Below are 13472 nucleotides of genomic sequence, written 5' to 3'. Positions count from 1 at the left end.
CAAATGCTGCATTATTCCATTCAAAAGAAGTATCTTAAGTAGTTAAAATCATAGAAACAGAAGGTAGAAAGATGGTTGCCAAAGGCTGGAGGAGAAGGGAGGGAAAACAGTGTTTAATAAGCACTGAATTGAACTTTGCAAGATAAAAACTTTTCAGATCTGTTGCACAAGAATGTGAATATACTTAATACTGAACTATATGCTTAAAAATTGTTAACACACGGTAAATTTAATGTTATGTGTTTTTTACCAGAAAGAAAAAAAAATCAAAAATTTTTTTTACCCAGCCAAATTGTCTTTCCAGTATAAAGGTAACAAACATTTTTGAAGATGCAATATTATTCCCATAAGCCTTCTGGGAAAAAAAAAATTGGGGAAAAAACTTCAGTTGATAGTACAAGAAATGAAAATAGATACACACCAACACATATGATCATGAAGTTTCAAAATACTTGAGACAAAGAGAAAATCACAATAGTTTTCAGAAAGAAAAAATAAGCTTTATACAAAGGCTCAAAAGTTAAAATGGTATCCAATTTCTCAACAGCAATGCTGGAAGCCAGAAAACAACGTGGAGTAAACATCTTCACAATTCTCAGGGAAAATTCTATCTACTATGGAATCCTATGCCAGCTGACATTCACACTTGACTAAACATAATTTAGACATGCAAGTTGTTAAAAAACATTTACCTCCTATGTACCCTTTCTCAGAGAGGCATTACAGGATCTGTTAGATCAAAATGACAGCATAGCTGCTTCTGACCTTCAGGGTGTCGGTATCAGCGCCATGGCGCCCTCCAGGAAGTTCTTCGTCGGGAGGAACTGGAAGATGAACCGGCGGAAGAAGAACCTGGGGGAGCTCATCACCACTCTGAACGCAGCCAAGGTGCCGGCCGACACCGAAGTGGTTTGTGCACCCCCCACCGCCTACATCGACTTTGCCAGGCAGAAGCTGGACGCCAAGATTGCTGTGGCTGCACAGAACTGCTACAAAGTGACGAACGAGGCCTTCACTGGGGAGATCAGCCCTGGCATGATAAAAGACTGTGGAGCCACGTGGGTAGTCCTGGGGCACTCGGAAAGAAGGCACGTCTTTGGGGAGTCAGATGAGCTGATTGGACAGAAAGTCCCATGCCCTGGCAGAGGGACTTGAAGTAATTGCCTGCATTGGGGAGAAGCTAGATGAGAGGGAAGCTGGCATCACTGAGAAGGTTGTTTTCGAGCAAACCAAGGTCATCGCAGATAATGTGAAAGACTGGAGCAAGGTTGTCCTGGCCTATGAGCCTGTATGGGCCATTGGGACTGGCAAGACTGCGACACCCCAACAGGCCCAGGAAGTACACGAAAAGCTCCGCGGATGGCTTAAGTCCAACGTCTCTGACGCCGTGGCTTAGAGCACCCGTATCATTTATGGAGGTTCTGTGACTGGAGCAACCTGCAAGGAGCTGGCGAGCCAGCCTGATGTGAATGGCTTCCTCGTGGGCGGGGCTTCCCTCAAGCCAGAGTTTGTAGATATCATCAATGCCAAACAATAAGCCCCCTCCCCCTTCCCCCCCGGCCGTCTTCCCTGTTCTTCTACTAAGCCAGGGACTAGATAGCCCAGCAGCTCAGTAACAGTGCTCCTCCCCCACCCCCCACCCCACACATGCTTCTGATGGTGTCGCCCCCTTTGTGGCCAAAGTATACATCTTAATGTTTACACCTTCCCCTGTAATGGCTGGGACCAGGCCAATCCCTTCTCCATGTAACAAACAATTGGAACGAAACATGACACCAAGGTGGCTTCTCCATGGCTGAGAGATGGAAGGGGTGGCATTTGTTCATGGGCCCCCTCAGACCCCAGTGAGGGCAGGAGAGAGAAGCCATCCTCGTCTCCCATCTCGCTCCCTGAGGCCAGGGGCTGAGAGAACGCCCTGTCCTTCGCCCAGAGGCCAGAGGTGCTGCTTTCTCCCATGATGCCAACGCCTGTGTGTGTTGTGTATGTGAGCAATCCCACGTGTGGGGGGGGCAATAAACACCTGGCACTGGAAAAAAAAAAAAATGACAGCATAAACCAAGAGAAAGACCTCAGTTGCAGGCAAAGTGATTTAGTACAAAGGAGAGGTGAAAAGCATATTCAAGGTGATTTAGTACAAAGGAGAGGTGAAAAGCATATTCAAGCATCATCCCACGATGATGTCAAGATGTATGCCTCAGAAATAGAAGATACAGTTGATCTATCATAAGTCAGCAACTCTGGGAGAGATTTCCTTCTGAGGATGAGACCGGCTGAACTCCATAGGAATCAGAACATTTTGAGAGTAGACTGATAGATGTTGGAGAAAGCTGGGGTTAAAGGCATGATAAATACGCAAAAAACTGAATAGGTGGAAAAAAGACAATGATAAAATCTAGCAAAGGAAAGTACAGTGCTAGGGGTACACCACAGGCTCAACTGGGAGTAGCATTTACTTAGATATAAAAAGTAAACTGTGTATGCATTTCTGATCAAAGCTAGGTTTAACAATTTGGGGAGGACAAAGACACCAGTAGTGTACTTGTGAGTGCCAGGATGAGGGCAGGCTCAAGGAGCTAAGGTCTTCTTTCATGGTGGGAAGTCAATAACAGATGATGCCTTAAATAAAAAACTCAAGTAGCACAGCAGGCATGTTCTTTCCAAACACAGAGGGAAATATCAAAGAACCAACTAGAAGGTCCGATAGCAGTCACCTCTGGGGAAGAGGAAGTGGGGGACTGATTCTTTAAATGGTGTATCTATATGACTTTATAAAAATTAAAACTAAATTAAACCAAGGAACAGTTGCTGTAGGATACAGAAAACCAGCATGAGCAACATACAGAGCTAAAGTGAACTAAACAAATCACACCAGAGCCCTCAGAGTCCCAGGAGAAGCTTTCTTACAATGAGGATGGAATTGCAGTGTGCTGCTAAAACAGCTGGCAGCTCACCGCAGCGAGAAGATTACAAGTCAAAGGTAGAAGATGGGCATCTGACAGCAAACTTGACATTAACCAGAGATGAAAAGGAGAGACACCATTTCTGATCCGGATTGGGTGAGGTGGTGTCAGCCTGACATGGGCTGGAAGAAGATATCAAAGAATGCAATTTCTTTTCCCTCTCTTCAACCAAAGCTCTCCTAGGAAACAAATGAGAAACGAGGTAGCAGAAAACAGCTTCCTTGTGACCTCTATCAGCAGGGAAACCTGTGCAAGAGCGGCCAAATCAGGAAAAGAATGAAGAAGAGAAATAGCAGCAGCTGTTAGCTGCAAAGAAAGTAGGAGCCTCGGGACGCCTCGGTGGCTCAGTGGGTTAAAGTCGCTGCCTTCGGCTTGGGTCATGATCTCGGGGTCTGGGGATCGAGTCCCACGTCGGGCTCTCTGCTCAGCGGGGAGCCTGCTTCCTCCTCTTTCTCTTTGCCTGCCTCTCTGCCTACTTGTGATCTCTCTGTCAAGTAAATAAATAAAATCTTTAAAAAAAAAAAAAGAAAGAAAGAAAGTAGGAGCCTCTACTGAGATGTAAGGGAACAGAGGAGTTCCAGGGAGCAGGGAAATCTGCAGGAGTTCTCAGAGTCCTCCCACTCTTCGTGGTGGGAAATACCGGACAGCTAGTGACCGGAAGAGCTCTTGCTGAAGGTGGGAGTGCCCCAGCCTGAGACCGAAATTACTACAAGGAAGCTCAAAGAGCCAAAACCACAAACAATCTGTTTCCTGGTCCTTCACACTAATGTCTTTAAAGAGGGTGGACTGTTGGCCTACTCGCCGAAACAGTCATGGTGCCCTGATACCATGTGCCCACCTGCCACATCTTTCTCTTCTCATAGTGGAAGAGGCGGGCCTAGAAATGGTCTGTGTCCGCATGCACTTAGATAAATGGAAAGTCAAATGGATCATCGAGGGATCTCAAGCAGCAGGTCTCTGATCTAAGTTCCAGTACAGGCCCATCAGTAGACCCCCAGAAGCCAGTCCCTTCTATGGGGACAGATGGCATGGTTGCTGCTGGTGCCAAAGACCCTGTTTTACCCAGGAATGTCTCCTGGTGCCTCGTCATTGTGCCACCTCCCCATCTGATAAAGTATGGTTATGTCAGGATAAGTTATGATCGATTTACATGTCATCAAGCAAACAAATGTTTATGGCTTCCTGCATTGGGACTGAGCCAATCTAACAGAGAGGTGCTTTGAATTTCAAAATATTTCCAACCAGTCTTGTGTAGTGAAGGGTCTCCAGCCCCTCTGCCCACAGGTATGTAAACATAGTCCTTATTTGGAAGGAAGATGGGGTTTTTGTTAATGACTGAAGACCATGCTCTGCCCAGGGCCTTAGGGAGGCTCAGAATGTGTGGCAGAACCAGGCTCTGGGTTTTTTCACTTGTCTGTAGGATAGGGGAAAAGAACTGGTGATCATGGCAAAGAGAAAGGTCTATCTGCATGTTCCTCCTTAAGTCAACTACCTTATGTGTACATGCATTGTGATGAAATCCCCAAAGCCAAATCAAGGAAAATTTAATGGTTGAAACAATACACTAGCAATGCAATCACCTTCTTCAAAAGACTTCCATTTTTGTTTGAGGTCTCCTCTCTCCCCAGTTCATGGAGTTCTTGGGGAATACCATCCCTTCCACCTCAGAGTGGCAAGTGATCCGGGCCAATCCCCTCATCCTATCCTCTCAGCTGTCAGAAAGGAATGCTGTACACAACGCACAATTTATAAATCCTTAGTGTGTGGTCCAGGCCAGGGCCTCCAATAGTAACTGAATTCAAACCACACATGAAATTGAATATGTTCAATTGAATATGTTCAAGTGGTCACATTTACATTAAAATGTAAAGAGAAATGGGTGAAATTAATTTTATGAGTGTTGTTACTTAACCCCAAAGATTCAAAATATCATCATTTAAATGGGTAAGCAATGTAAAAATTGTTAGTGAGATGTTTTTCATTTTTTTCATGCTAAGTCCTTGGATCAGGCAGCACATCCCAGTTTGGAGCAGGAACATTTGCAAAACTCTGTACAACTTGGGGCTCATGACACCACTGTATACAGAGCAGATTTAGCCCTGACACTTGCCACCTACTCCTGGTACTTTCCCAGATGCACCATGGCCTGATTCCCTCTGGGTCTTTGCATGTTCTGTTTCCTTTGCCTAGACCATTCTCCCCCACTGTACACATTCAGAACATCTAGTGGTCCTAAAGTTTTTTTCAAAGTTTGGGATTATATGTGACTTCCAATGACTGAGTGTAACCCTCACAACTATGGTATCATTATTCTTATCTCACCACAAAGATGGGAGTGGTAGTGTGGGATTTGAACCATGGCTGGTCTGACTCGGAAAGGTAGCCTGAAAGGGCAGGAAGAGGAGGTTGAAGCAGATTGGAGGAAGACTGGGGGAGTGGATGTCAAGTGACAGGGGCAGCAAGTGTGGTCTTTGTATCTCAGAATCTGTAGCTGTGTCTCCCTACTCTTGGGAAGGATCATCAGGTCACAAAGGGCACTACCGCTGATGTTCTGAGACGTCTCGGACAGCCCCACGTTCATCTGGCAGATGATAAAACTAAGGTATAGAGAATGGAAAGCTTGGCCAACGTCACACAGCAAGCAGTTAGCAGAACTTCCCAGAGCAGCAAGTTTGGCATTTTCTTTGAGAAAGGAAACCTGAGCTGCTCCTGGAGAAACCCCCACCTCACTCCTGGCCTGGGTGTACTTCTAAAGTGTGAAAATCAGATTTCTCCAACTCAAATCCCACTTTAATTCTATTAGAAGACTTTACAAACCTGGGGCCAGTTGGCAGGAGGTAGAGGAAGTGGGGAGTGGTGGAGGGGATCTGCTGCTAATTGCTTAAAAAAAAAATAAAAACTGGGGATGCCTGGGTGGCTCAGTGGGTTAAAGCCTCTGCCTTTGGCTCGGGTCATGATCCCAGGGTCCTGGCTTTCTGCTCAGCAGGGAGCCTGCTTCCTCCTCTCTCTCTGCCTGTTTCTCTGCCTACTTGTGATCTCCATCTGTCAGATAAATAAATAAAATCTTTAAAAAAAATAAAATAAAACCTTTTTCCATGATGTAGTTATTCAACATGTTTGGAGTTTCTTAATAGAGATTAAACATTAAAGCCTATTATAGATTGAATTGTGTCCTTCCCAAATTCATCTGTCAAAGCTCTCTCCCCCAATGTAACTGTATTTGGAGACAGGGCCTTTAAGAAGGTAATTAAGGTTAAATGAGGTCGTCAGAGGTACAGCTGCAACCTGGTAGGACTGGTGTCTTTATAAGGGGAAGAGACACCAGCAGACACTCTCTCCCTTCCTCCTGTGTGTGTGCATGTGCACAATGAAGGAAGACCATGAGAGAAGGTGCCTGTGTGCAAGCCAGAGAGGTCTCACCAGACACTAACCCTACTGGGACCTTGTTATTGGACTTCTAGTCTCTAAGACTGTGAGAGAATAAATTTCTGTTGTTCAAGCCACCTAGTCGGTATGTGTTATGGGATTTTGTTATGGTCTAGTTTTGCAGAGCAGACTAAGAGCCCCTTTGAAGTCAGACAGACCTGGGTTCTCATCCCTACTCTCCATTCCAGAGCTACATGGGCTTGGGCAAGTCACTTAACCTCTCTGAGCATCGTTTTCTTCATCTGTTGAACAGGGCAGTGTCACCGAGCTGTTGTGAAGATGGAATGTAACACAGGTCAGGAGCCTGCATAGGGCCCAGCACAGAGCAGCCCAGATGGATGATACATCAGAAATAAGCACAGTATGGGTCCACGCCTTATTCAAGAATCACTAGGACCCACTGAAGGGATCACCAATGAATCAGATTTTCACCCTCTTTCCAAACAACCTGCCATCTTAGAAGACAGAACAGGCCCACAATTGCAACTGAGAATAATATGTGTCGGAGGCAGGCCCCTGGCCAGGGCAGCCTCCGCCATTAAAAGATGGCGCCTGGCTAGTTGCCAGGTTAGGATTGCCTCGTGAAACTAAGCGGAATGCCCAAAGAGGAAGTAAACAGCATTGGTTGCTAGCGAAGTTGTTCGTTTAGGTGCACAGCCTGATTGGCTCCCTCCTGTACCCTGCTCACTGATTGGTCATGTAAACGTATATAAGTGTGTAGACTTGTGGAAATAGAGAGAAGATACACCTGAACTGGGGCTTCTTGTAGTCCTTGCGGGCCGAGGGCGATAAATGGCGCCGGCACCCGGGAACTAAATAAAGGAATCTTGCAAGGCAATCCGCAGGAAAGCGGGGAGAAAAGGTCCGCAGGAAAAGGAGGCTCCAATTTGGATCCCAGAGTGGCTGGTGCGTGCAGCCTTGCCTCCAAACACCAGTCATGATGCTGATGATAACTCTGGGGATGCTACACCTCCTGCGGCAGACTCAAGCCAGAGAGCTGTGAGCAGTGGTTAAAGCATGGCTATATCCTTTACCAGTGACTAACTCTTCTCTCATATTCCCTCCTCTCCCTTTGATGCATGGCAGGTCTGTAACTTGCTAGGAGCATGTACTGATATCTCAGCAGTGTCCATGTTAAATGGTGGCAAATTCCTCAACTGTTCTTATAAACAAAATGACTCTAGTACCTTTGAGACAACAGTTAATGTGTCTTTTTTTTAAAGACTTTTTTTTTAAATTTATTTGACAGATCACAAGTAGACAGAGAGGCAGGCAGAGAGAGAGAGGAGGAGAAGGCAGGATCCCTGCTGAGCAGAGAGCCCAATGTGAGGCTCGATCCCAGGACCCTGGGATCATGACCTGAGCCGAAGGCAGAGGCTTTAACCACTGAGCCACCCAGGTGCCCCAGTTAATGTGTCTTGTCCCAATAATATTACTTATCAGCCCACTCCCATATGCGTCTGGCCACCGTTCCTTTTCCTCGTAACAAATGCTAGTGAGCTGAATGATACGTTAAATTGCACTAAGAATTGCTATCTTTCCCAGTGCTGGAATGTCACGGCCTTCAAGCTGGCTGTGATTATGCGTATCCCTACCCATGTTCCTATCCTAGTTTCCATTCCAGAGGACAAGTTACCGGTGGTGCTATCCAGAAAGAAGAGAGATTTTGGTATCACAGCCCCCGTTGTGACAGCATTGGCTATATCTACAGCAGCTGCCATGGCAGCAGCAGTCTCGCTTGCTGCAACTATACCCACTGCGGAAGCTGTGAACACCCTTGCAGAAGGAATGGTGGCTGCCCTTCAAACATAGACTCAGATCAATGCACATCTGCAAGCAGGAATCCTGATAGTCAACCAGAGAGTGGATTTGGTTCAAGAACAAGTGGACATATGGGGGGCCCTATGGGGACTGGGATGTATAGTACCCTTCCCGGCAATTTGTGTAACTCCCATAGCCTATACTAATATGAGTGACTTACAGAATGTCTCCCGACAGCTCTCCCAATACTTGCGGGGGAATTAGTCCGCAGAATTCCAAAACTACACTCAGCACCTGCTACTAGGCATAACAAGAATAAATAACACCAGAATTGAGCTTGCAACCCTCCCAGAGATAATCAAAACATTGCAAGATGTGTTAACCTTTACGAAACAATGGGCTAGCGTAATTGGTCTGATGATAATCCTCGTAGTGGGCTTAAGGAAACTGCAAATTTGGAGGCGACAGCAACCTAGGCAACAGCAAGCCATGGTGCAGGCCTTGTTAGCCATTGAGGCTGGAACATCCCCCCAAGTGTGGCTAAGTATGCTGGATCGGTAGTCAGCGACGGGTAAGATTGGTGGGGGAAATATACCAACCTAAGACAGGATGCAGATCATTGATATCTGCCTTCTGATGAAGGGTAAGGATATTCCCCGCCACTGACAACCTAAGACAGGCACGATCCCTGCCATAAAAGAAAAAAGGGGGAGATGTCGGAGGCAGACCCCTGGCCAGGGCGACCTCTGCCATTAAAAGATGGCGCCTGGCTAGTTGCCAGGTTAGGACTGCCTTGTGAGACTAAGCGGAATGCCCAAAAAGGAAGTAAACAGCATTGGTTGCTAGCGAAGTTGTTCGTTTAGGTGCACAGCCTGATTGGCTCCCTCCTGTACCCTGCTCGCTGATTGGTCATGTAAACGTATGTAAGTGTGTAGACTTGTGGAAATAGAGAGAAGATACACCTGAACTGGGGCTTCTTGTCGTCCTTGCGGGCCGAGGGCGATAAATATGCCTCCAGGAGTTACCTTTCTAAACTCTGCTTGAAGTTAGTCATGTTCCCAGTGGGAGCCTTGGGACTAGTGCATCCCAGGAATGTATTCCTTTGTGAAATAAGACTGGCTTTGCCTTACAGCTTGGGCTCCTCATGCTCCAAAATGGTGCCAGATTCTCATGCTTTTGATGACTAAAAGTCCTTGCAATTTGGATTTTGAGACTGTGTGTCCTCTCTCCAGTCTAAAACAGCCTGTCTCTTCTCTGAAAAAAAAAAAAAAAACCCAAAACAAACAAACAAACAAAAAACAATGCTAGCCACATTTCTGTGACTCAGATAGTTGGGAGGCTTGGTTTCAGGAGCCCTTGGTGGCTGGGGGATGCTGCCCCATTCAGCAGTGTAGATCCAACCAGAAGGAGACAACGGCTACTTTCTGGCTTTGTAGGCAGAATATTTGGGGCATCTTCTTACCAAAATGGAATTTCTGCCATCTGGATTTCCCAGGTTTGGGCTGGAATTCAGGGTGGGTTGGGCTACTCCAGCTCCCAAGGTTCACTTGTCGTGCATGCACCACTCCAGCTGCATGGAGGTGCCCTGCATCCCAACCCCAGGGCAGGGCAGGGTCTCAGCATTTGCTTCCTTCCCCCATAGAGTCATCTCTTGGCTATTGCTATGTAGCAGGCACTTGTATGTCTGTTGAGCTGAGGGAAGATGGTGCAGAGCCCGAAGTGGAGATCAGACCCAGTATTTGATTTCCATTCCCTCTGAGTAAGCTCCCTGCAACAGTTGCAATGAGACTACAAAAGACACATCACTTTGTCAAGGCATTTAAGCCTGAGATATAAGTGAGGGATTACCGTGCAAGTGTGGTCACCTGCTCAGGCCCAGAGGTTGGCCAAACTTGTTTTCTTTTTTTTTTTTTCTTAAAGATTTTTTTATTTGACAGAGAGAGATCACAGTAGACAGAGAGACAGGCAGAGAGAGAGAGGGGGAAGCGGGCTCCCTGCTGAGCAGGGAGCCCGACACGGGACTCGATCCCAGGACCCTGAGATCATGACCCGAGCCGAAGGCAGCAACCTAACCCACTGAGCCACCCAGGTGCCCCCAAACTCGTTTTCTTTAGGTAATATAATTCTATTTCTTTAGGTAATATAATTTCTTTAGGTAATATAATCTTGTTCCTTGTATTCCTTTGTCTCTGATGTTTTCCTTGTGGGCCCTCATTGTTTCTCACTGGGTAACTTGAGTTAGGCTTTAGTAACTCCCCACATAAACCCTAGATGGAATAGATGCAATTCTTACCAGCCTGAAGGCCGACATCCTGAGGCAGCAGCTCCTCCCAGCCTGCATGCAGATAGAAAGCAGAACGTTAGTCCACATGGCACTGCCTTGGAGCTCCCGGAGAGCAGGGGCCATGTGTGTACATAAGAATGTCCCTGAGCACCGGGCATCGGCTCTGGCTCAAGAAGTGACTCTTGACGACATGGACGAGTAAGTCACAGTCCCATCCAGGTGTGAGAAGATGCTTTCTTAGTTTCTTCTGTCTTATCTCATCTTTATTGGTTATCTATTTTGCACTCAGTACTGGGCTGGACATAGGGAGTGTGAGTGGTTTCGAACATCCTTCAGACACCGTCTCTGTCCTCCATAAGCAGAAATTTTGTCTGCTCAGACATACGTGAAAACCAATCATCACCCACACACCATGGGCACTGCTGAGGTAAGCAGCCAACGTAGCTAGAGACATGTGATGTACTTTATCCAAACCTCATAGCACCCCCAAAACATAGGTGTTCCCCTATTTCTTACAAGGGACCCCACAGAGGGAAGGTGACCGAGTTAGTTAGGAGCTCAGCTGGGAATCCAACCCTAAACTGCTTCCTTTCAAATGGGCCCCTAGGACCTTGCTGCTCCCCCACCGTCCTGGGGGACTTCGGGAGCACTCTATTAGGCCTGATTAGCTGCAGCAGACCAGGAAGGGAGACTGGGAGGCCCTGCCTGCTGCTATCCTGACATGGAGAACAAGCACTTCACCATCCTCTGCAGTGAGCAGCATGAGGTGAGCTGGATCTATTTTGTTCATCACTGTGCTCACTGCATCTGGCACATGCCGCCCCCCAGGAAATACTTGTTCAATGAAACTGTGAATGAAGCCCTTGGAGAGGCTTTGACACTGACTTTAAAAGATGAATAAGAACTCAGAGTGGAAGAAAGGGAGGACCTTCCCCAAGGGTGGTGCAACTTTTGCAAAGTCAGAGGGAAAAGTGCAAATGATGTTGGGGTCAGCATGTTTGGGCTGAGCAGAGTAAGACGGGAGGTAAGAGAAAAGTGGTGGTGTAGGCAGCAGGTGAATGTGACAAAGAACCTTTTGCTACTCTGTCCTGGTGGATAAGGTATTTTCTTATTTCAATTTGAATTTAGTGTATGGGCATTGATATGTTTAACGATAATCTAAACCTTCCTCATTTGTTGAGTACCTACAGGGCAAAAGGGGAAATCAGATTATAGATTCCTTGTTAAGGTCTGAGCTTACATTTTTCTCTCTAACCCTAGAGGAGCATGGTACCTCCTGTCCTGGTCTTGTCCCCATTCTCCTGGGCTGGGATGTTTGTGGGTAGACAGAGGCTGAGAATCTAGGAAAGGTGTCCTTGGGGGCACTGCAGCCCAACCGTCCCACTGATGCTCAGGGCCCTGAGCCGCCCGGCCCCTCCCCTGCCCCTCAGGGACTTGGGGAGGTGGTGGGCGGTGGGGGTGGGTGGGGATGGGCAGAGAGTTTGGCTTTGCCATCTACCAGCTGTGTGAGCTGGAGCAGGTCCTGCAAGTGATTTAGCATGCTCCTCCCTGAAAAAGAAACTGGCTTGACTTTTGCAGGGTCTCTGCGAGGTCAGAGACACACAGGGAGCACTCACGAAATGTTTGTTTGTGCCTCCAGCCCTTCTCTGGGATTCCCTTCCCTGGGATGCCCTTTCCCCCTTCCCTGGGAAGCACTCCTGAGGCTCCTGAGGGATTATCATGCCCAGGCATGAGGCTGCTGACACTTGGGCCACATTTCCACTCCTTTCTCTTGTAGAGGTAGGCCCAGGTGACCACCCACCCCTGGGACACCTGCAGCTAAGGCGGAGACAGCCAGGCACACTTTGGAATCTGTTTATTCCCATTTAGGTGGTAGAAACCTTGACATTCCAACAGGTAACAGCTGCCCTCAGGGAGGACTTCCCACTGAGCAGACACTGTTCTAGGAGGAGATGCTGCTATCCCCATCTAATGGGTAGAACAACAAAGGCCAAGAAATAGAAACTTTGCCCAAACTATTCAACTGGTCAGAGGAGAAGGGGGTTCTGTCCAGCTCCAAAATCCATGCACTTTGCCCTACTGGTTCTGCTTTGGGAAAGTTTAGGGGTCTGTATAAAAGTGCAAAGCAACTCTCATCTGAATCCTGGCTTCCAGCAGTTCTCCCAAGAGAGGCTGGTCCATCTCCCAGCCTCACATAACCAGTGAGACATGGATGGGAAAGATGCAGAGGGGCACTGTCCGCTTCTGGCTCCCCACTGCTGCTCTGACTCCTTGCTTCCCCACCCCAGGTAGAAATTTTAGGTCCACCCATGGTCTCTGGCTCTGTCATCCTCTGCCCCCTCACTCATGGCATCTGACCTCCATGTACATTACAGCATCCCCCTCCAAACACCAGGACGTGTCTCCCACTGTATTCCCCCTGCCCATCCTGGACTCCCACTCCTCTAACTCCTAGACTCCAGCGATGTCCACTCCCCCGCCACTGCCTGGTCTTCCCATGTCCCAGAATTGCTCTACCTCAGAAACCATGTCACATTCCAGCCTAGCGCCATGCCTCCCCCTGCCCCCCACCCCCACCCCATGAGGAACTATTCCTTTGTTTCATTAGGACTCCTCAGCCCCTTTGTTTCTCCAGGTCTGTCAGCCTACATCCTAGCTTCATTCCCTTCCCGGCCAGCCTGGACAGTGCCCTACCTCTTCTTTGGGAAGAAAGCGGTTTTATAATACCCATAAACGTAACACAAATATAAAGTACAATAAACTTCATGACATGTGTACCCCTCTGGTCTATCATACTCCTGCTCTCACCTTGCAAAGTCCCAGCCCCGAGTCAAGCACACCAGTGACGTGTCATACCACCTTGAAGACAGGTCAGGGTAGTTTCATGGCCTGTGCCTCTTCTAGGACTCTAGAAATGCCTGAGACCCTCCCATGGACCCTTGTCAGCTCTTTCTACAAAAATAAAACAAAACAAAAACAAAAACACAACACACACACACACACACACACACACAAACCCAAACCGAAACAAAACAAAAACA

General features: G+C 47.5%; 1 protein-coding gene and 1 pseudogene across 3 annotated transcripts in view; one reads left to right on the top strand and one right to left on the bottom strand.

The window, feature by feature from the left end:
• The window catches only part of MYO7B (myosin VIIB), a 104311-nt gene that overhangs the window by 70180 nt on the left and 20659 nt on the right, over nt 1-13472 (bottom strand). For 2 of the 3 annotated variants that reach the window (XM_059166512.1, XM_059166514.1), the window contains exon 2: nt 10441-10482. In XM_059166512.1, coding sequence (XP_059022495.1) covers nt 10441-10458 — 18 coding nt within the window. In that variant the 5' untranslated portion in view covers nt 10459-10482. Of the gene's footprint in view, nt 1-692; nt 825-10440; nt 10483-13472 lie in introns of those variants that run through there. The other variant, XM_059166513.1, reaches the window with a different exon arrangement.
• Nucleotides 760-2043, top strand: LOC131826873 (triosephosphate isomerase-like; annotated as a pseudogene).

The sequence above is a fragment of the Mustela lutreola genome, chromosome 3 (genome assembly GCF_030435805.1).
Source record: "Mustela lutreola isolate mMusLut2 chromosome 3, mMusLut2.pri, whole genome shotgun sequence".
Lineage (NCBI taxonomy): Eukaryota > Metazoa > Chordata > Mammalia > Carnivora > Mustelidae > Mustela > Mustela lutreola.
The sequence above is the reverse complement of the archived record's forward strand: the minus strand, read 5'-3'. Positions and strand labels throughout refer to the sequence as shown.